The sequence below is a fragment of the Artibeus jamaicensis genome, unplaced genomic scaffold (genome assembly GCF_021234435.1).
Source record: "Artibeus jamaicensis isolate MK-2021 breed Jamaican fruit bat unplaced genomic scaffold, CSHL_Jam_final contig_388, whole genome shotgun sequence".
Taxonomy (NCBI): domain Eukaryota; kingdom Metazoa; phylum Chordata; class Mammalia; order Chiroptera; family Phyllostomidae; genus Artibeus; species Artibeus jamaicensis.
In genome coordinates, this window is record NW_026521813.1 from 7,975,640 (window position 1) to 8,000,514 (window position 24,875).

Below are 24,875 nucleotides of genomic sequence, written 5' to 3' on the forward strand. Positions count from 1 at the left end.
TATCTTCTCCCATTCATTTGGGTATCTTTTTGTTTTGTTGGTAGTTTCCTTTGCTGTGTGAATCTTTTCAGTTTGGTACAGTCCAATTTATTTTTTTCTTTTGTTTCCCTTGCCCAAGGAGACATATCCAAAAAAATATATTACTAAGAATGATGTTGAAGAGTTTACTGCTTATGTTTTCTTCTAGCGGTCTTATGGTTTCTGGTCTTATGTTTAAGACCTTAATGCATTTTGAGTTTATTCTTATATATGGTGTAAGTGGTCTAGTTTCATATTTTTGCATGTATCTGTCCAGTTTTCCTAACATCATTTATTGCAGAGACAGTCTTTACACCATTGTATATTCTTGTCTTTGTCATAGATTAATTGATTATATAGGAGTGGGTTTATTTCTGGGCTATTCTGTTCCATTGATCCGTGTGTGTGTTTTTATGCCAGTGCCATGCTATTCTGATTACTATCATCTAGTAGTATAGTGTGATATAAGGTATTCTGATACTTCCAGCTTTGTTGTTCTTTCTCAAAATAACTGCCACTATTTGGGGTATTTTGTGTTTTCATTTAAATTTTAGAATTGTTCTAGTTTCAATGAAAATGCCATTGGTATTTTGATAGAGATTGCATTGAATATATAGATTGCTTTGGGTAGTATAGATGTTTCAATGTTATGTCTTCCTATCCATTAGCACAGTATGTTCTTCCATTTATTTACATCTTCTTCAATTTCTCTCTTAAATGTCTTAAAGTTTTTTGAGTACAGGTCTTTTAATGCCTTGGTTAAACTTATTCCTAGGTATTTTATTATTTTCGATGCAACTATAAATGGAATTTTCTTAATTTCTTTCTGATAGTTCAGTATTGGTGTATAAAAATGCAGCTGATTTCTGAATATTAATTTGTATCTGCTACTTCACTAAATTCATTTATTAGTTCTAATAGTTTTTTGGTAGAATCTTTAGGGTTCTCTATGTACAGCATCATGTCATCTGCAAATAATGAGTTTTACTTCTTCCTTTCCAATTTGGATGACTTTTCTTTTTCTTGTCTGACTGCTGTGGCCAGGACTTCCAATACTATGTTGAATAAAAGTGGTGAAAGCAGACATCAAATTTCTGATCCTAAGGAAAAAGCTTTCCACTTCTCCCCACTCAGTACGAGATTGGCTGCGGGTTTGTCACAACATGGCCTTTATTATGTTGAGGTCTGTTCCTTCCATCCCCACTTTGCTGAGAGTTGTTATCATAAGTGGATGGAGAATTTTGTCATATGCTCTTCCGCATCTATCGAGATTATTTTTATCCTTCAATTTATGTGTTGTACCACATTAATTTATTTGCAAATACTGAACCAACTTTCCATCCCAGGAATAAATCTCGCTTGATCCTTTTAATCTATTGCTGAATTTGGTTTGCTAATATTTTGTTGAGAATTTTTGCATCCATGTTCATCAGTGATATTGACCTATAATTTCCTTTTTTGGTAGTATCTTTCTCTGGTTTTGTTATGAAGGTACTGCTGGCCTCCTAAAATGAGTTTGGGAGGCTTCCCTCCTCTGCAATTTTTTGCAGTACTTTGCAAAGTACAGGTATTAATTCTAATTTGAATGTTTGGCAAAATTAATCTGTAAATTCAAGTCTGGACTTTTGTTTGTTAGGAGATTTTTTTGTTTTGTTGTTTTTCTGGAAAAAAAAAAAAAAAAAAACTACTGATAAATTCCTTAGTAGTTATCAGTCTTCTCAGATTTTCTGTTTCTTTCTGATTCGGTCTTAGAAAATATGTTTCTAAGAATTTATCCATTTCTTCCAGGTTGTCCAATTTGTGGCATATATTTCGTAGTATTTTCTTATAATTTTTTTGGATTCCTTTGGTGTCAGTTGTTACTTCTCTTTCATTTTTTATTGTATTACTCTTTTTACTTGATGAGTATCACTAGAGGTATATCAATTTTCTTCATCTTTGCATGGAACCAGCTCTTATCTGATCTTCTCTATCAATTTTTTAGACTATTTTAACACTATGAACTTTATTATTTCCTTCTACTCACTTTGGCCTATGTTTGTTCTTCTTGTTCTAGTTCATTAGGTGTAAGGTTAGATTGTTTATTTGAGAGTTTTCTTGTTACTTGAGGTAAGCCTGTATTACTATAAATTTCCACCTGAGAACTGCTTTGGCTGTGTCTTACAGATTTTGGGTCAATGTGTATTTGTTTTTATTTGTCTCCAGGTAACTTCTGATTTCTTCCTTAATTGCCTTAATCAATTAAAACTGTTAACCAATTCACTGTTTACAACCATAATATTTAGCCTTTATGTGTTTGTATGTTTTTCAGTTTTCTTGTAACTGACTTCTAGTTTTATACCATTATGATGAAGCAGATAGATGATATGATTTCAATCTTCTTAAATTTATTTGAGTACTGTTTGTGACTTAACATGCAGTCTATCTGGAAGAATGTTTTATGTGCACTTGAAAAGAATGTATATACTGTTGCCTTTTGTGTGAAATGTCCTAAGAATATCAATTATGTCCATCTAGTCTAATGCGTCATGAAAGGCCACTGTTTCCTTGTTGATTTTCTGTCTAGATGATCTATCCACTGACATCAATGGAATGTTAAATTCTCCTACTCTGACTATATTACTGCCAGTCTCTCCCTTTAAAACTGTCAATATTTGCTTTATATATTTACGTGCTCCCACATTGGGAGCTGTAAGGTTTAGAAGGGTTATATCCTCTTGATGGATTGATCTTTATCACTATGAAATGCACTTCTTAGTCTCTTGTTAGAGTCTTTGTTCTAGAGTCTGGTTTGTTATAAGTATTACTACCTAGTTTGTTTTTTAAGATTTTATTTATTTTTAGGGAGAGGGAAAGGGAGAGAAAGAGAAGGAGAGAAACGTCAATGTGTGGTTGCCTCTCGTGTGCCCCCTTCTGGGGACCTGGCCTACAGCCCAGGCATGTGCGCTGACTGGGAACCCTTTGGTTCACAGGCCAGAACTGAATCCACTGAGCCACACCAGCCAGTGTGTTACCTTAGATTTTTTTCTCATTTTCTTTTGTATGAAAAATCTTTTCCCATCCCTTTACTTTTAATTTAAAGTGAGTCTCCTATAGGCAGCATAAGTATATGCCTTATTTTTTTAAGCAGCATAGGTATATGCCTTGATTTTTATCCACTATGTCTCTTGATTGAAGCATTTAGTCCATTTACATTTAAGGTAATTATTGACAGATATATGGTCACTGTTATTTTATTGTGTTCTGATTGTTTTGTAGTTCTCAGTTCATTTCTAATTTTCTTACTTTCTTGTATGTCGATGACTTTGTATAGTGTTCTATTTGGATTCCTTTGCCTTTATTTCTTGCGTACCTCATAGATTTTTGGTTTGTGGTTACCATGCGCTTCATATGAACCAAACTATGTTTACAGCAGTCTATTTTAAGAAGATAGTCACTTAACTTTGAACACATTCTAAATCACTATAATTTTTATTCATCCCCTCCACATGTATGATTTTGTCATTATTTTTTACCTCTTTTGTGTTTATGTGTATCCCTTAATGTACTGTTGAAATTACACATGATCTTCCTACTTTTGCCTTTAACCTCTGTACTTGCTTTTAGAGTTGGTTGATCCACTGTTTTTATTAACTCTGCCTTTTCATTGTGAATTTTTTCTTTCCTATATTTTCGATCCTTTCTTTTCTTCTTAAAGAAGTGCCTTTAACCTTTCCTCTGATAGTCGTTTCCTGGTGATGCAACACTTTAGCTTTTCCCGTCTGGGAAACTCTTTATCTCTCCTTCTAAATGATACCTTTGCTAGGTAGTGCATTCTTGGTTGTAGGTCTCAGACTTTCATCATTTTGAATATTGTATGCCATTTTCCTATGGCCTGCAAAGTTTTTGCTGAGAAATCACTTGACAGTCTTATGGGAAAATTCCTGGTACATAGCCAACTGCTTTTGTCTTACTACTTTGAAGATTCTCTCTTCGTTTGACCTTCAGCATTTTAATTATTATGGGTCTTGGTGTGGGCCTCTTTGGGTTTGTCTTGTTGGGTACTCTATGTTTCATGGACTTTTATGTCTACTTCCTTTGCCAGGTTAGGGAAGTTTTTGCTCATTATTTCTTCAAACAGGTTTTCAATTCCTTGCTCTCTTTCTGGTCCCCCTCTGATGCAAATGTTGATATGTTTAATATGACCCCAGAGAAACCTTAAACCATCCTCATTTACTTTCAATCTTTTTTCTTTTTGCTGTTTTAATTGGGAGTTTTCTGCTATCTTGTCTTCTGATTACTGAGTTGATTCTCTGCTCCATCCGATCTGCTGTTGTTTCCATCTAATGTATTCTGCATTTCTGACTGGTCCTTTTTATGTTTTCTATCTCCATTTTTATTTTTCCTGCTTCTTTATCCAAGTTCCCACCGAGTTCATGTATTCTTCCCCTTAAGTTCAATAAGCTCCCTTATAACCAATGTTTTAAACTCTAAATCCTGTAGATTTCTTGTCTCTATTCTGTTTAGTTCTTTTTCTACAGTTTTGTCTTTGTCTCCTCATTTTGGCTAACTCCTTTTATTTGTTTCTATGTATTAGGTAGATTTGCTACATCTCCTGGTTTTGGCTGAATGGCTCTATACAGTAGGTTTCCTGTGGGGCCCAGTCATACAGTCTTCCTGGTTCCTGAGTTGGGTGTTCCAGGTGTGTCTCTTGTGTGGTTTTCGTGTACCTTTTGTTGTAGTTGATCCTTGATTGCTGTGGCATTTCAGGGGTTGGGACTGACCCTAAGGCTGACTGGCTATGACTATAGTGGATGAGCTGTTGTTCAGGGGCTGACCCCCAAGACTGAGAGTTGCTTAGTGGGGTTATGCCAGCTGAGACCACCCTTCAAGTGTGCTGTTTATAGAGCTGGGTGAATGGTGCTCTGGTGTGGTCTGAAGCTAACTATCACGTATGTGGGTCCTGGAGCTCTGGTGTGTTTCCAGCTTGGGGCCATCCGGTAGTACTTACAAAGTGATCGGTGCTTGGTTCATGCCAGGGATGAGCTTGGAGGTGCTTGGGAGAGGTTATTCTGCGAACTGAGGATGGCGTCACTAGTGTCGGACTTAGGACCCTTTGGTGGGCACCGTAATGGGAGTTGAAGCCAGCTGCCACTTGTGCCTGGTTTGTGGTCACTTAGTTGAGGCTACATTCCAAACCAAGATTGCCACTTCTTATGCTAGGCTTGGGACTACCTGATGGGAGTTATGATGTAAGTTGAGACAAGTCACCACTTGGTCTGAACTTGACATAACTTAACAAAAAGTACAGGACCCACAGAGGTCAGGCACTATCTGATTACAGTTTGTGGACCTTGGAGAGAGTTTAGGGATGTCGACAGCATGAGGCAAGGCAGGTTGCTTATATGGAAGAGTAGCTGAAAGAGGTTAGGCCAGGCATGTGAGTTGGGTAGGGAGGAGTCTCAGGGCATCTCCAGGGCAGGCAAACAGTGTTAGCCAGGTTAATGGAATGCTCAGATTTGGCATCCACCTGGGTCAGGCAGCTGGGTGAGAGGAGGGCTCAACAAAAGAGCAATGGCACCTGCCAACATTCCTGTCCCAAGAGATTTGTTCTGACTCTTGCCTTTCCAGCCTTGGCCCTGAAGCCAGTTAATTTAGTTCCTCCCATATGTCCTTGGCACTTTCTGAGCTGCTGCTTCTGTGCTGGAGCCCAAAGGAAGTAAATCTATGCATGGGCCCTTTAAGACCTGCAGTGCCTAGGTCTCCAGCTGCTCTCCGTCTCATTAAGACGTAATCCCCACTGGTTTTCACAACTAGATGTAGCAACTCATTTTCCCAGCACTGAAGCCCTAGGCAGGGGAGCCAGGTGTGGGGCTAGGACCCCTTGCTCCTCAGGGAGGACCTCCACAGCTGAGCTATCCCTCCCAATTCTTAATCACCACACCACGGATGTGGGACCTGCCCATTCCACTTCTCTGCCCCTGCTACCAGCTTCTTTATACCATCAGCTATAGGACTTCTGTTCAGGTAGCCTTTAGGAGGTTTTCAATGATGGTTGTTCTGATTCAGTTGTAATTTTCATGTGGTAGTGGAAAGAGATGAGCACAGCATTTTCCTACTCTACCACCTTGACTGAAAGTCTCTAAACTATTTTTTTAAATAATAATGATATTTTTAGCATTTAGGTATACTAGGGTGAGGGCCTGACCCACAACAGACCAGAGTTCTAGCTCCAGAGCTCGCAAGGTTTGGTACCTTGGGCAAGTCCCGTAGAACTGGTAGGTCTGAGTTGTTTTAATGTAAGCTATGAAGGTTGGATGATGAATCTAGAAAGTGCTAATGATCACAACAGTGGTTATTACAAATCCAATATAAGGTATTATAGAACAGCATGGTTAGGCTCATAAGCTCTAGATGAGTTATTCAACAGCCTGGTTCAAATCCAAGTTCTATCCTCTATAAGCAGTGTAATGGTACACTGGCTGTTCAGCTTCTCTAAGCTCCATTCATAAACAGGGACAAAAGCAATGCCTAGTAGTAGTGCAACAGTGTGAATCCAAAGAGCTAATGTGTCCAAAGTGCTTGTGCTATGCCTGGCATGCATTAAGGGTTCTATAGATATTGGGTGATATTATTATCATTATTATTTTTATCATCTTTAGTCATATTACAGGATATATTTTCCTATGAAATATTTCATCAAAAACATAACCAAACTAGAAAAATTTCATGAAAACTAAACTAAAAAACATAAAAATTATAAAACTTAGCATGGTAGCTAATAATGAATTCAATAAATACATCTTTTTTTTTTTAATCCTTACGCAAGGATATATTCACTGACTTTAGAGAGAAGGAGAGAGAGAGGAACATCAATGTGAGAGGGAAACATCAATCGGTTGCCTCCCGTGTGTGCCCCAACAGGGGATCCTAACCCACAACCTTCTGATGTATGGGATGACGTTCCAACCAACTGAGCCACCCGGCCAGGGCTCATCAAATACATCTTTTAGGAGAAAGTATGGATCCCTTTGTATCTGAACAAAACCACTGACTCCAAGAAAGGCTCACATATACTCATAAAAGAAATGTTTCAAGAGGTGCTTGGACCTTGAAGTCCATTTTTGGATGTCTGGCTTCAGTTAGGAAGCCATGATCAGGATCAGTGGCTGAAAACTCCACATCAGTGAGTTGAATTTGACCTACAGAGTCTTAAAACTTTTTGATGTGAATGCCTCTAAGGGTATGAATTCTTCAGTGCACCACAGTTCCTACCATACTCTCTGGTATTAATCTCAGGAAACATCACTTTTGGGCGTCATTTATCAGCTGACCTTGATGGGCCTCTGAGTTTGTGACCCTTGTTGTATACTTTTCAGCCCCTACTGTAGCAGGCCTTTCTTGTACTAAGGATGCTGGCATGAAAGAAACCAAACACATTTCCCTGACTCCCTTGCAGTTAAGGGTCCACCATGTCACCTAGGTTCTGCATGCAGATAAATATAAGACTTGGTAGTTGATCAGATTAAAAAGAGGTGGCGGCAAGTAAAACAATCAGATTTCCTGTGTGGGAGATGGCAAAAGCCTTAGGTTCTTTTTGGCAACTGTGGCCAAAAGTTCTAGATCTACTGCTGAGGTTGGCTATCTGAGGCCTGTGTGTCAGACCTGGCCCACTCTCTGTTTTTGTAAATAAAGGTCTACTGGAACACAGCCATGCCTGTCTGATTACCTACCGTCTACGGCTGCATGTGTACTACAACAGCAACGCTGAGCGACTGTGACAGAGACCATATGGACTGTGAAGCCTAAAATTTTTATAATCTGACACTTTACAGAAAGTTTACCGACCTTTGGTCTCATCCCTAGATGTGTAGTTGTAGGTGACAGCTGTAGTAAAATAAGATTTTCTCATGATGTAGCTTCTCCTAGGAACAGTATTCCTGTTCTGGAGAATCTAAGCTCGATTCTCTGGACCTTCTTTCAATTTTAAAAGGTACCTATTACTGTGTAATAAATTCCTTTCTGCTGGTAATAGCTGGAGTGGTTTCTATTCCTGCAAGTAAAAACCCCGAATGAAACACGGAGTCACAAAAGACAAGGAATTAGGCTATAAAGTTTAAAAATTTTAAAGTTTAAAATACTTACATTATGTGTCATCTCAAAGTACTTCTGACAGGCTACCTGGTAATGTGTGCCTTTTACTAAATCCAAAATCTAAAATGAATGAGAAAAGAGAAAAGAATTAGAAATGAAAAGTTTCTTCTACACCAGAGTACCTCATGGCTGTTGGCCACCTTCATTCCAGACAGGAAATGCATTAAATCACGCAGCATATTCTACTTCTGCAGCCTGGGCACTGTGATCATTTTGACATTACACAGTAGCAGTTAAGGTCAGCATTAAACCACAGATGACAACAGATAGAAAGTGATCTTTCTGACCTACTAACTGTGAATTTCAGTAACTTTACCTTGACAACGAGATGAAAATAGATCCTAGTATTGTGACTTTGACAGTTATTTTTGGGACGTCTTATTGCAACATCTCTTCAAAAATTGTAGATAAAAATCTGGTCATCTAAATGGTCAGTACATGAAGCAATCAAGTATACTATTTAGATTTTTATTTTCCACATTACCAGTTTATACAGATACAGCATAAAATACAGCTGTACGCCCATCAGGAAAATTCAATGTAAACCCTTTGGATGACTATCTGTGGAGAGGGAATGCTTTTACCTTCAATCAGATTTGTCCTGTTTTGAAATGAAGTTATATCTAGTAAAGCTCAGCAGAATATGAGAGTAAATAGTCTATTCTGAACACCTATTAGGAACATCATCCTATCTTTTGTAAATACAATTTGCTTTCCAATTCTACCTCATGTAATCTCTTCAGAGCGATGCAAACTCCCATTCTTATCAGCAGAGTGCAATGCCAGTTGAAATTTTGTAAAGTTCCATCACCTCCCCCACCAAATAAATAATATATATATATTTGGTGTGTTTATCGAACACAGTAAAATGCTGGAATTAAGAGACAGCCTCAAATGAAGGGAAATAACATTCTGGAGATATATACATTTCTATCCCTTTTCAAAAGGCTGGCCTTCCTATGACTAAAAAAAAATGTATATGAAGTTTCAAATTCTTGCTATCTTCATTATTGAATATAGCTTTCCTCTTTTGACAGACACGCAAACAAATTACAGTTGCAGAACGAGTATCATAGAATACTGATAAGAGTGTGCTTAAAAAATTGTACTTCTCTGTCTTACAGATTACATTTCTGAATTTCAGGTCATCTTGTAATTAAATCTACCTGAACGACCTATGTAAATGCCAACCAATCATAGCACCCAGGATCCTGTCTGCCTATGTGACGTATCCACTTTTCATGAATTATTAGAGCAAAAATGAAAAATAGATCAATTAAAATAAACAACTAGAAACTTTAAAAAGTGAAAAAAGTCACAAAATTTTCCACATAATTCCAACATTCTGAGCTCATATTTCCCAATGTTTTTTACACATTGATAATTCAAAACATGTTAAGGTGACCTTACAATTGATTGTTGGCAAATATCAATGATACCAACACAGAGCTGGGCAAAAGCAGGTTTACAGTTGGTTATGTGGAAAATAATACAGTAATTAATAAATAATAATACAAGAAAAACTCAGTGTTTAATGTACTTCCAACTGTAAATCAACTTTTGCCAACCCCTGTGTATGCATATCTGTGAATACAATTTTGGAGAAGCCAATGCATAACAAAGTTTAAATGATACCATAAATTACCAGAAAAGGAATTCACAGAAATAAGCAAAAAGCTCAACTGTGTAATGCACAAGTTACTTTTATATAAAAACAAAATAGGGAATCTCACATCTTATTCAATATATATATAAAGTATATATATTTCTTGTTATATATGTATGTATATATGTTGCACACATATATATAATAGAATTTGTATATAGTATTTTCTTTACAAATTAAGTAACTTATACACATAAAATCTAATAAATATTGGAAAGCCTGCTATAAAGGAATACTTGAAAGAAATATTGATAAAAATATCTAGTTGCGTAATATACAAATGAGTAAAATGTGTCAGTTTTCCTCGATAAATATAAGCCCCAGAATGTGAGAAAAGCAGATTTCTGTATCTTGAAATTTTAGATTTCATCGAAAAAGTTAAATTTAGATTAATCACCTAACAACCACTCCACCCCACTCCACTCCCATAGTAGGCCCTTCACTAGTAAAAACTATCACTTACCTTTCCTCTGTTTGTACAATTTTTTCAGGAGGAATTTTTATTTAACATTTTCTTGCAAATGTACAAATAAATCATTGAACTATCTATCCTTAGACAACTTTATTAATCGTGTCACAGCATATATGAGTGGATAAAAGTCCCTGTATAATGGGAAATAATGGGATAATGTAAAGGTACAGTGGGAAAAAAAGGACAATAGAGGATTTTTCATGGGCTAGAAAAGCTATTCAAAGGCAGACAGATAAACTTCGGCTTAAGGAGAGGAGCTCGGGAAGGAGAAAGAACACTAAGTAATAAAGATATGGGGACAATAAATGAGCTAGTAGAAGAAATCCAAGAGAAGGACTGCTTTGAGGTAATCAGGGTATTATTTTCATTTTAGAGATGAAGAAACACGTCCTCTTAAGAATAAGGTGTCTGTCCAGTGAGGATCATTTATTATGGTAAGAATTAAAAATTAAAACATCAGCCGTGGCTGGTGTAGCTCAGTGGATTGAGCATGGGCCTGCAAACCAGAGAACATGGTTTGATTCCCAGTCAGGGCACATGCCTGGGTTGCAGGCCAGTTCCCAGCAGGGAATGCACAAGAGGCAACCATACATTGATATTTCTCTCCCTCTCTCCTTCCCTTCCCCTCTAAAGATAAATAAGTAAAATCTTTAAAAAAATTAAAATATCATATGTAACTAAGTGATCCTGTTTTCCTAAGAGAATATGTATTTATATGTTTTAAAACTAGTATAGAAAATATACACTACTTAAAAAATCCAACAACTAATACAAGTATGTACTTTAACTTTACATTATTATCTACATTGCAGAGATACAGGAAAAGAAAAGAAGAGAAAGAGATGGGTCTTGTGGACCAATGAATTAAGTATGGCTTTTTCTCTTAGTAAAATGAGGAGCTACTGCAACGTTCTAAGCACAGGAGTGACAGCAACTGACTTACATTAACAGGAATGTTTTTCCTTCAGTGTTAGGAACAGACTAGAAGGGTGGAGGAAACAGGAAGCCGATTTCAAAAACCCAGGGAATAGATGGAGGCTTGCTCAGGATGGTAACAGTCATGGTGAGAACGAGTCAGGTTTGGAGATGGAAGGATTTCCTACTTAATGACCATAAACTACGTCTTTTCAAGAACTAGACCAATGACTAGTTTTTGAAAACTAGCTGTTCTACATGAAAATGCTTGACATGAGCCTTGGCTGGTGTGGCTCAGTGGACTGAGCGCTGGTCTCTGAACCAAAGGGTCCCCAGTTTGATTCCTAGCAGGGCACATGCCTGGGTTGCAGGCCAGATTCCCAGTAAGGGGGTGCATGACAGGCAACCACACATTGATGTTTCTCTCCCACTCTTTCTCCCGCCCTTACCCTCTCTCTAAAAATAAATAAATAAAATCTCTAAAAAAGGTGCTTGATATGAACTTGATCCCCAATGTTTTGCAATGAGGCATTGCCTATTTAACTCCTCCCATCCCGGATTGATTTCCTAAATGAAACTAGTTAAAATACCAACATATGAGTAACAAGCTATCGTGTAAAATAAATGAAAAATACCACTTACTTACTAGTCACTAAGCAATATGACTAAGGTGCTTTTTAAGCAGTAACACATGAGGATGGCCCCTCTTAGTGTCACCGAAGTGTCAATGCACAACCTTTCTGCTGACGTCAGGATTTTCACAAGTGAGTCTGATGTTCCACCATTTGTACTTGAAAAGCAACTTGAAACTTTTTCTGCACCTATTTTTCTTAGATTTTTCTGGTATAAGTGTCACTGGCAAACACTGTATTAAGATGTCCCACAGGTATGTCTATTTTAAGAATGGTGCTGGTGCAATCTGCTGATGAGATGGATGACTCCAAAGCAGGAAATGCAAGTCTAAACACCAAAAGATAGGGAAGGAGAACTGAGGTGTGAGTAAGGTACAAAAATTCAGTTTGTGAAGGAGCAAAAATAGAAACACGGCAAAGAAACACCAAGACACAAGAAGGGCAGGCGCCTGAGGGAGAATCTGTTAAACAGGATTTGGGGACAAAAGCTAAAATTTCTACGATATGTTTTACGTACCCTGGAAAGACTGTTCTTCCCAAAGTGAATCATTTACGTTTTCGTGCAGAGACGCTGCGGGCGCTCACTGCTAACCCAGTGAGGCTGCCCAGGGCGACTGGAATGCGTCATGACCGGGATTACTGAGCCATCTTTATTTCCTGAAACCCGGGATCCTAGGAATAGCTGGTCTCATTGAGAATTTAAATATTTTGTTAAGTCATAATTCAAGTAACCTTTCTTTTAAGTGCCAAGCTTTGACAGAAGGGCCGTGTCCCAGGGCTATGGACAGAGAGGCTTGACTTACAGCCAGACTACTGTGATCCTGAGACAGATTAGGGTTTAACCAAATGTGGTGTGCTTTTCTCTGAAACTGAAATTTTTCTTTGATGTCTTCTCAAGAATGAAGAAATACTGGATAAGGTAATATTTTACAACATGCTAATTTTGACCTTACCTACCTAGCCTTTTAAAAAATATATTTGGGTAGGGGATACAGGGTGTTCATAATGTGCTTGTTTATATATTTTGTGCTAGAATCATATACGAAATATATTAAATGTTTTTAAAGAAAAAATATTCTGTAGAGATGCCAGAATGAAGATGTGGTCAGGCAACAGTACTTTTGACTATGTTAGTTTTGCCCGTACAGCTTGGGAAGGGCCTGACCTCCATCCTCACAAACTGCCTTTGCCCGTCTTAGACGGATAGTTCCCCCGTGCCCAAGTCCTGCCCACAGTGACTGGCCAGAGTGAGGGTCAGAAATAACATGGTGAGGGAAGCCCATACTACACGGAGGCAGAAACTCACTGAGAGGAATAAATGCCATGAGATAAAAGGAAGCAAACAGGAAGATGAAAGACCTTGTGAAAGAAAAGTGTGCAAAACCAGAGAAACAGGTAAATGAAATGGAGTCCACGATCCGCTATTTACATGGCTTATCAACATTAACGTATAAAAACCCACGGCGCACAAAAGGTGTTCCACTGAGCCATGGCATGAGCCCGCCGTTGGCACGTTCCATTCTAGAAGAGCAGATCACACCACGAGTGCCTCTTGTACACAACAGTAACGCCAAAGGAGGCGTCTAAGGAGGAAACCAAGACAGGCCTAGCCCAGAAGGTCCCTAATTTGGGTTAAAAATATACATAACCAATTTGAACAGTCATCTCGAATAAAGGCATTTTTGAAACACAAGCTTATTATTTAAAGAAAATATACTTCTATGAAGATCTAAGAATATCGCTCAAGTAGCAATTTGACCTTTGGTTTTTAATGCCAATATTTCCAGACTAAAGTACAAAATGTCAAGAATAATGATCCATTTATTATTCTAATCTAGTTCATCAGTAATCAAAAGGCTAAGAAAAGTTAAGAGTAGTGATATCAATCTACTATATTTGGTCACTCATATTCTTTAACTTTTTCTGTCTATTTTATCAGCTAACGTCCACCAAGAAGAACATTAGACCTGTTTTTCTAAACACTACGGTTTGTCATTTTTGCAAGAAAACATTCATCATCCTTGTATTTGCTAAGTTTGGTCAAAGTATTATTTACACTCATCTACTATTTCATCCTCAAGGCAAATTACAGTTTTGTTTTAAATTCTAATAAAGTGGCTAACCAAGATAACATTACAGTGGATGAAAAAAGAGCAAGTAAGATGGTATTTTCCTCATTGGATTGGTGACAGACCATAGCCAGCTGACAAACATGTGACAGCAGCACCCTGGGGCAGGGGGTGCTATATTCACATTTATACACACATATAAACACATTTAAAATAGAAACACAGACTGCATTTTATAACTTTGAACCACACTTCCTTCTCCCTTCCTAATCTCTCTAATATTCCCTACCATCTGCAAATTCCTCTCTGCCTTTTGCTTCAGTGCCGGCCAGTGAGGCCCAGGTGATTGATTCTCTGGCAGCAGAATGGAGCCACCTGCCGGCCTTGGCCCCTGTGAGCAGAGTACTGTTACAGCCAAGTATGCACCACTCACACAGTTCTTGTGCCTCTAACTCAAGGTCATACTGTGTCTCGTTTAAATGTGATAGTAAGTTTGTTTCTCCCTAAAAAGCACAACCTTTCAAATGCAGACCATGCTGATTTTTTTCCACTTCATTTTTAGCCTGCCTTATTCCAAAGGAGGGAGGAAATGTGAGAGGGGCCGAGTCCGGAACACTCTCAAACACATGGCTTCTGTTTATCCTGTGCTGCCTACAACTCTGCCGTGACCTTCGTTTGCTGGCAGAGCGGGTAAGTTTCCCCCTTGTGAAGATAAACTTTCACTCACTTTAAACATATATGCTAAGAACTGTTCTGACACATTCTTCTTCACCTTTAACCACAGTTATCTGACTGAACTGATCTGACTCCAAATGTCTTACAGACCTGTCTTGTCCTCTCTATTGTTCAGATTCTCATCATTCCCTTTATTATCACAAAGCTTCTAAATTTATTCTTTCCTTACTCAAGAAAGCTTCCAAACGGCCACCATAGTAACTTTTCAAAAATCTAAATGAAGTCTGGGCATCGCTGCTCCCCGCTGTGGAGGGGCGCGAGCTCTTCGTCACCCTCACATAGCCGTCTTCTTCAGCCACAGTCTCCCTCTCCCGCGCCTGGCCACGCGGTCCTTGCACTCTAGTCCAGCTTCTCCCACGGTCTCTTCAGCACACAAAACCCTAGGGGTGAATCAATGGGTTTTCTAGTCTAATGAATTGTTCGATGTGGTTCAATCCAGAATTGTCTCGGCTTCCTTATGGCGAGACTTATTGGGGTGGTATTTCTAATCTAATTTGTCCCTAGAACCTATTTTCATAGATCTCCCAGGACTAGGGTGCCTCAGAAGATACCAACAACCTTACCTAAATACTTGTAGGCCCACCTCTCACAAGTCTCATTATTTTCCTTTATCTTGTCTAGTTTTCTCTTACCACACTTAATTTGTTTATTGTCTATCTTCCCAACTGGCATATCAGCTCCAGGAAGAAGGGGGTCTTGTTGGGTGTGTTCATCACTATATCCCCGGTGTCTAGAATGGTAACCGGCATACAGTCACTGTGCAATTATTATCTGTTGATGTTGAGTGAATGTTATTTCTTTTGTGTGATACACCTCACTTCCCTCTACTGGGGAAACCCTTATTCAACGTTAAAATCCAATTCAAGTAATACTCCCCACCCCGGCAAGTCTGTCTCCTCTGAATGTACAACTAGTCCTTAGAATGTACAACTAGTCCTTAGAATGTATTTTTACTAAAGCAATGATCATGCCTTATTTTAGTTAATTGTGCCTTTTTTACTCCACTAGCCTAAAAGCTCTAAAATACCTTCTTAATCATCTTTCTACTTCCAGATTTGAACATAATGAAAACTTAGTGAAATGATGAGCACTCGGTAAATGTTTATTGAATGATAAAGTAAATGTCTTTCCTCACCAAAGCAACTTCTGTTTCAATCAGCCTTAGAACACTTCTACTAGAACCTGTGCAAATTAAGACAGTTGCCCTTCCTTTTTCCTTTCCCTCCCCTCCCCTCCCCTCCCCTCCCATTCCATTCCATTCCATTCCTCCCCCTATCTCTCTCTCTCTCTTTCTGGTTTAGCTGTAGCATCGCAGAAAAAAAAAGTCACTTAATTTAGTTCTTTGACAAGTTTTAAAGGCTTAATAACTTGAAACCTGCCCCCACTACCACTCTCCTGTCACCTGCCCCACTCCAGCTGACACGGTAGCAGTGGAGGTGGGTATGGGGTTACAGCCCTCTCTCAACAGCCTAGAAAGAGCTGAAGGGGCAGAAGCAACGTTGCAGCCTGAGTGGCTAGTGCTCACTGTGGCTACACCCAGTGCAGCACCACCCACACACACTGTCACAGAACCCAGTAGAGGTAGCTGGGACACCTCAGATAGTAAGGGATAGAGAGGCTGGCAGCCTCTGGTTACAGGGAAGCAGCACCAGGAACTCACAGGCCCAGAGGCCCATAGTGTGTCATCCCACCACAGGGTGGTGTCCTGAGACCGAGGTGACCCAGTCACGGAGGGGACATCACCTCCTCAGGTTCGGTGCCTTTTCACAGCCAGGGCAACACTGCCCCACTGAAACACTGAAGTCCCAGTAGTGCAGGTCAGAGAAAACAAAAACTGGTGCTATAGCATCATCTACTGGAAAACAAAAGAAAGACCTCTACTTACCAACCTTCTAAATTGTCAACACAAAACAGTACCTAAAAAAGATTTCAATTCCTCAGCTGTCCAGGCAGCAAAATAATCCATCAGTACCATGAATAACCAAGGTAACAAGGTAGCTCAGAAAGAAACTGAAGTCTCCAAAAAACAAACTCAAAGACATAGAATGCTGTGATTAAAATGACAGGAAATTCAAAATTGTAGTTTTTAAAAAATTAAATGAGGTACAAGAAGACACAGAAAGGCAGTTCAGTGATCTCAAGAAGAAAATAAATGAACAAAAGGAGTACTTTACCAATGAGACTGAAGCTGTAAAACAACCACCAAACAAATTCTAAGCTGAAAAACTCAATACATGAGATGAAGAAAAAGTGAGACCTTAGTAAACAGAGCAGACCAGACAGAAGAAAGAATCAGGGATCTCAAAGAGGGAAAGCCAGAAATGACTCAGGTGGAAGAACAAAAAGAACTGAGCTAAAAAAATGGGAGAACTCTACAAGCACTGTCTGACTCCATTAGAACGAACAATACAAGAACAACAGAAAAATGAGGAAGGACAGAGAGGAGGGGACAGGGAACCTCTACTCAAACAAATAATGAGGACGCCCCAAACCTGTGCAAGGAGCTGGACCCTTGGACCCAAGAAGTTACTACAACACCTAATTATCTCAATGCAGAAAGACCTCCAAGATACATTATATTAAGACTGTCAAAAGTTAATGTCAAAGAACAAATTCTTAAGGCAGCCAGGAAAAAGAGGACTGGAAACTATAAAGAAAGCCCCATTAGATTATCACTGGATGTTTCAGCAGAACTCTTACAGGCTTGGAGTAAGTGGAATCAAATACTCAAATATATTAAAAGAGAGAAATGATTAGCCAAGAATAATATATCCATCAAAGTTACTCCTCAGATATGAGGGAGAAATGCAGGCTTTTCCAGACAGACAAAAGCTGAGGGAGTTCACCGCCACAATCTGCAGGACAGAAAGGTTAAAAGGAGTTTTTATACCTGAAACAAAAAGACAAAAGGATACAAGACTGAAAGATGACAAAGACAGAGAGAAGCAGGAAACTGCAAGTCTATTTTACAATAGGCTATTAAACAATTATAACATAGGGAGTAAAGTAGGTAAAAGCATTTAAAAAATAGTTTGTGCAATTCGGAAATGAATGCGCAGCATAAAAAAGGATAAGTTAAGAACATAAAAGGGGCGAGGGAAAAAGGACTGAACTTGCACAGGTGAATGGAGATAAAAATCAATTAGAAGAAAAAGAACTACTGCATGTATAAAATTTTTTCATAAGAGAAATCATAACACAAATCTAGAACCAAATTTAGAACCAAAGAAGCCAATTCAAACCTATTTTAGTAGGGGAAGTGTTTGCAGAAAGTTATTTAGCTATCTAAACTATTTAAAAGATACTGTTTCGAGAACTTTAATAGTAAAGATGATGTACAGGTGATTAATTTTGCATCTGCATGTAATTAGTACATTTGATTATTGTAATAACTGGTTATACTGTTTTTGTTATGGATTATAATATTGAGGTACGTATTTTCCTCAAGAGTTTAAGACAGAATTTCATCTGTGAATAGAGTTGACAGGCTATAGTTCCTTTAACAAGCACACCCGTAGTCCCTTAAATCCATCTTGTTCTCTTGGCTCAGTGCCTTTGTTCCCGTCATCCCTATACTTTGAATGTGTCCTCTTGTTCTTTTTTCCACCTCAATCTGCCCATCCACATTTCATTCATCTTTCTGTATCAGCTCAAATCCTAAATTCAAAGAGGCTTATTTTCAGCCCCTTAAGCAAAATTAACACCAACTAAACGTACAGTTACTGTAGGACCCAGCAATTCCACTCCTAGGTGCACAGCCAAGAGAGGTGAAAACCGACGTTCACATAAAAACCAGTGCATGGATGTTTTTTGCAGTATTATTCAAATAGCCCCAAGGTGAAAACTACCAAATAGCCACCAAATGACGACTGGATAAATGAATGTATTACATCCATATGATGGAATATCACTCAGCCACAAAAAGAAAGTACTGATATGTGCTGCAACAAGGATATGCCTGGAAAACATTTTGCTAAGTGAAAGAAACCAGTTACCAAAGACCATATACTCTGGGATGCTGTTGTATGAAATATCCAGAATAGGCAAATCTATAGAGACAGGAAGTAGATTAGTGGTTGCCTAGGGCTTGGGTGGAATAGGGGCTGATAACTAATGAGTACAAGGGTTTCCTTTTGAGGTGATGAAAATGTTCTAATACTAAAAACCATTGAGTTGTGTATTTTAAATGGGTGCATTGTAAAGTATATAAATTCTATCTCAATAAAGCTATTACAAAAAACTAAATTTAAAAATTAGTGTCTCCTATCCATATTCCTATACGCATTGTTATAGCTCTAATAAAATACTTAGCACAGTCTGGTTATAATTATTAATTCAAGAACTCCATCTTTCTTATTGCATTATGAAGCTCCAAAAAGAAAAAATAGAATGTTTTTTAGTAATTTCTAACAAGCAAGTGCTTTGCTCTCTGTAAGTACTAATTTAACTGAATTTCTTCACAATTATGTTCCATCCCCTATAAAACAAGAATGAGAAGAAAAAATAATTGAATGTCGCCACAAAGTGTTGTTACAAAATGGTACTCCTTAATTTTTATACTTAATTAGTTTTTGGAAAAATAAATGTTTGCTCTCACATATTAGAAAAAAATCTAGCCCTGGCTGGTGTGGCTCAGTGGATTGAGTGCCAGCCAGCCTGCAAACCAAAGGGTCATTCCCCATCAGGGCACATGCCTGGGTTGCAGGCCACGTTCCCAGTAGGGGGCGCATGAGAGCAACCACACATTCATGTTTCTCTCCCTCTCTACTCCCTTCCCCTCTCTCTAAAAATAAATAAATGAAATCTTTAAAAATAGTAAAAAAATTTATAAAATCTAGAACGGAGACATATAACATTAAAAAAGAGTAAACAGAGGAAAAAATAATAGAATACTACCAAACTAAAAGAACACAGTGAAACAGAAGGAAAAAGAAACATTGGAGATACAGAGCAACCAGAAAACAAAATAAAATGGCTATACTAAGTCCTCATATTTCAAGAATCACCCTAAATGTGCATGGACTAAACTTTATGAAATTGATCCCATAGGCCAGTGAAGTAAAAGCAAAAACAAGTAAATGGGACCATACCAAACTAAAAAGCTTCTGCAGAGCAAAAGAAGATATTTGCAAATGATACCTCTCATAAGGCGCTAATATCTGAAATATATAAAGAACTCATACAACTGGACAACAACAGAAAACAATCCAATTAAGAAGTGGGCAGAAGACCTAAACAGTTTTGCCGAGAATACATATGGCTAACAGATATATAAAAAATTGCTCAATTTCATTAGTTATAAGGGATACACAAATCAAAACCACAATGAGATACCACCTCACATCTGTCAGAATGGCCATCATGAATGAGATAAGAAATAACAAGTGTCGGAGAGAATGTGGAGAGAAGGGAACCCTCATGCACGACTGGCGGGAACGTAAATTTGTGTAGCCTCTATGAAAACAGTATGGAGGTTCCTCGAAAAATTAATAGAGCTATCATATGACCCAGCAATTCTTCTTTTGGGTATCGGGCCCAAAAATCTGAAAACACTTATCGGAAAGATCTAGGTACCCATATGTTCACTGTAGCATTATTCACAGTAGCCAGAACTTGGAAACGACCTAAGTGTCCTTTGATGGATGACTGAATAAAGATGTGGTACAAAGTACTCAGCCATAAAAAAAATGATGAAATATTTCCATTTGTGACAAGAGGAATGGATCTTAAGATTCATCCATTCATGTTAAGTGAAGTAAATCAGACAGAAAAGGACAAGAAGCATATAATTTTACTTATTAGGATATAAAACAGAAGGCAACAAGCAAACTCACTACACAGACCACAGCATGGTAGTTACCAGAAGGGAAGGGGGTGAAGGTATATAAAAAGTAAATTTTCTTGTAAGACTAGTTTTCAGTTTAATGGAAGTAAACTTTTTTAGGTTTAGCTAACAAAGGCATATGTTATTTGACTTACAAAGTGATTTTTATTTGAACCACCTTGAACAATGTTAAATGATCTTCAAATGACCTTCAGTCTAGAAGAAAGGAGGCTATACACAGAAACGTGTGATAGAGCCCAAACTACAACCACATGCTCCCGGCACCAAAGCTAATGCTCAGGTTTCCATCTTCTCCTTAATGCAGTTCTAAGTTGTACCAAGAACAATGTACACATTTTCAACTACAAAATGGAGAAAAGCAAGCTAAATGCAGCAAAGTACTGTTCTTAAAAATCGGAAGAGAAGCTCCTAGAGATGAAATAGATGGAAAAGCTGCTCTTAAAAGCAGTTACTGTTCATAAAGTAATGGACAGACTGACTACCATCATCTGTTGGAAAGTACCCTCACCTACGAAAAAAATAGAAGTTTTAGGTAGTTCAGATTTATATGAACACTGAATAAAGAGTCTTTGAGATTTATATTTGCCATAAAATCTTTTTGACATAGTGTTACTTTTAAGTCTTTAAAACTACCTTGAAAGATTTCTTCATTAGATTTAATATGTTCGAACTTCTTGAGAACTGTTGTGCTGTGAAACCTCTCAAAAAGCATCAAGAGCACACTTTTCCCCTCATATTTTGTGATTTTGCTATCAGTAGCAAGTTTTCTTGGCAGCCCCAATAAGATTTGCTTTTAGCTCTGGCTGGTATAGCTGAGTGGATTGAGTTCGGGCTACACACCAAAGGGTAGCTAGTTTGATTCCAAGTCAAGGCACATGTGCCTGGGTTACAGGCCAGGTCCCCAGTAGGGGGCGTGCAAAAGGCAACCACACACTGATGTTCCTCTCCCTCTCTTTCTCCCTCCCTCACCCTGTCTCTCAAAATAAATAAATAAAGTCTTACAAAAAATGATTTGCTTTTAAATAATCATTAATGGTTATGCTGAATCAAAATTAAATTATAAAACATATTTCCTTCTGCTATACAAATTTTTTAAATATCCTAAAATGTGAAGTAAAAGAATTTCAAAAATATATTTATAAATAATGCATCATTTCAATGAGAAATACTAGAAAGAGTAGCTTTATACTCATTTATAGCTCAACATGCAGAAATTAAGTATTGGTTGTAATGGGTCAAACACAATTGTTTGCTAGTAGCAAACATTAAAATATGTGGAAATAGAAGCTAATCACTCTAATACTCAACAGTCTCAACCAACTGTTTACAGCCATGCTATCCAATACAAACAGAAGTGACTTCTGTAATTTTAAATGGTCTATATGCATAATTATAAAGGTAAAAAAGATAAAATTAATTTTAATAATTTAAATGATTAAATCATGGTTGCTGATTTAAATTAGTGTTGTCATTTCCACATGTAATCGATATAAAATATCATTACTGAAATACTTTACAATGCTTACTTTTCATACTAATTTCTTAAGAGCTGGTGTAATTTCAGACTTGGAGCCAGCGGCACGCTTGAGCTGACTCAAACTGGCTTGTGAGCACGGATTGTGCACGTCTCTTCCCAAGCCGGGTCTGTCACATCACACTGGCAGTTTGACAATGGCCACAGCAGGGGCATTTACATCACAGTAACTGGCTCCCCCCACCCCCAGAGAGCGGGTTTACCCAAACATCACAGCCTTCAGCCCCTCCCAGTTTGGACCAGCCACATGTCTCGTACTGAAGAGTCACCGTGTGTAGCTAGTGGCCACCACACTGAACAGCACGCCCCAGCATACAAACGGAATCAGACGTGCAGAGCCAGCAGTCTGTAATGGTCAAACGTCCTCCAGTGCACTAGAAAATATTACGAAGGATGGAAAGCAACAAGAAAGTAGGGCCCATTCCCAGGAGAACCACCAACTGTCCCCACACAGGCTCAGACATTATTAGACTTACTAAATAAAGACTTTTAATCAAGTGTCTTAAACATTCTCAGAAAATAAAAACCAGAAGAATGATCTTAACAGATAGAAAATAGCAATAAAGAGAATGAAACTATAAAAAGGGCCCAGACAGAAATTCTACAGCTGAAAGTCATAGTAACTAAAAGAAAAAAATGAAAAAGCCAATTTCAGCAGGTAGTAAAAAAAAGAATGAGCAGACTTGAAGGTAGGTGAACTGAGATCACCCAGTCTGAAAGGTAGAAAAAAATAAATATTGAAAATATGATCACAGCCAAAGACACAGTGGCACACTGTCAAGTATACCAACAGGTGGATCAACGGTCCCCCAGAAGGAGCAGACAAAAAGGGATGAAAAGAATAGTTGAATTAATAGCTGAAAATCTCCCAAACTTGATCAAAGACACACATGGAGGCAGCTCCGCAAACTCTTAAGAATGACGAATACAATGAGATCTACACTGAAACACATTATAAGCAAACCAGGAAATGACACAGAACCTGGAAAGCTGCAAGACAGGCTCCTCATCACACTCAGGAGACAGTCAACAGACTAACATGATTTTCTCAGCAAAAACTGTGCAGGCAAGAAGGCAGTGAGATAATGTATTTTGCTGAAAAAGTTAAACTGTCAACCAAGACTATTCCTTCAAAAATGAAAGGGGAAATTAAGACACTCCCAGATAAACAAAAGCTGAGGAAATTTGTTGCTGCTAGAACTGCCCTATAAGAAATGCTAAAGGGACTCCTTCCAGCAGGAACAAAAGGTCACTAGATAACTCAATGTCATAGAAAATTAGAGACACTAGTACAGGTATATAAAAGCTAGTACTTTTGTATGTAACTCTACTCTTTTTCTTCCAATATGATTTAAAAGACAAATACGTAAATAATTATAAATTGATGTCAGTGGTCATATATAATATACAGGGTCCAGCACAAATAACACCCCTTTTTATTACAAAATCATAATCATTTAATTCTGTAACCTACCAATATCACACTCAAGCACACCATATGACATTTTAGGTGAAATGTTCAAATTAAAACTGTAAATTATTACACCCATATTATTACCCTACCAAGTACACTCAAGCAGGCCTTACTTCTGCTGGGCCCCATATGAAGATGTAATTTGTGTTGACAATAAAGGAGACAGCTATAGAGAAGCAGAGTTTATTTCTCTGAATGAAACCTAGAAGAATTTAAATTTTTAAAAATTCTTCCTTAAAAAGGAAAATAAGAAAGAAAAGAAAAACACTACAGAAGCAGACCAATGCAGTGGAAGGAAGTTGAACCTCAGGCCAACTCTTGGGCCAGGTGCGGTGTGCATGCTGGCCTTCTTGTGTATTAAGCTCTATGGTTGGAGCAGCCTCTTATCTTTTACAAACTTCAGCTTTCTCTTCTGAAATGCAAGTACAATACTGTGACAAAAATCAAATGAGATACAGTTTGACAAAGAAAAACTACTAAAAAGTCAAAGCATTCATAGATTACAACAAAAGACATTAGCTCCACTATGGCATATATGAGTATTACAATGAACCTTTTTATGTTTGTGGCACATAGTGGTATTCACTTTAGTCATAAATTGCATTTCCTTAATACCTAATTATGAGCATTTTTCATGTATTTATCATTCACATATTTTCTCTGATGAAATGTCTGTTCAAAGCTTTTATATATTTAAAAACTGTTTTGTTATTGAGTTTTGAGAGTTCTTTGCATTTTTATATGTTCTCCATACAACTATTTCATGAAATATATACCTTGTAAATATTTCTTCCAATCTATGGCTTATTTTATCATTCTCTCAACACTGTTTACAGAAAATTTTAACTTTGCTAAAATCTACTTTATCAACATCTTCTCTCACGGAACGTGCCAAACTGAAGGTCATTCAGATTTTCATGCTTTCTGGAAGCTTGAAAGTGGAAGCTTCACATTTTGCATTTGAACTATGATCCACTTCAAGCTAATTTTTCAATGAGGTGTGAGGTATGAGTCTATGTCCTCCTCCCCCTCTTCCTGGAAGATGGACATTCAGTCATTCTGGAACTACTTGTTCTAAAATACTACCCTTTCCCTAAAGAACCTCCCAGCTACCCTTGTTTAAAAACCAGTTGGCCATACATATGTGAGCCTGTTCCTTCCCAGTTGAATCTCTATGTTTATCACTTCCCTGATACCATGCTGTCCAGACTCCAGCAGCTCTACAGTATGTCTTGGAATCAGGTAGCTGCACTTCCAATTTTCCCCTTTGATTGCTTCCATCCGTGTTTCAGCATAAAGATCTTGCACATATTTTGATAAACACATTTAAAAGTCATTGATATCTTTCTGTTACTTTTGCATATGGCACTTTAATTTTTTTA

The 24,875-nt window shown here is 37.9% G+C and overlaps 1 protein-coding gene across 1 annotated transcript in view; it reads right to left on the reverse strand.

Annotated features, from left to right (window-relative positions):
• Positions 1-24,875, reverse strand: part of PRIM2 (DNA primase subunit 2) — a 283,700-nt gene that overhangs the window by 7,758 nt on the left and 251,067 nt on the right. The window contains exon 13 of the mRNA XM_053665011.1: positions 8,143-8,211. Within this exon, the coding sequence (XP_053520986.1) occupies positions 8,143-8,211 (69 nt within the window). The remainder of the gene's footprint in view (positions 1-8,142; positions 8,212-24,875) is intronic.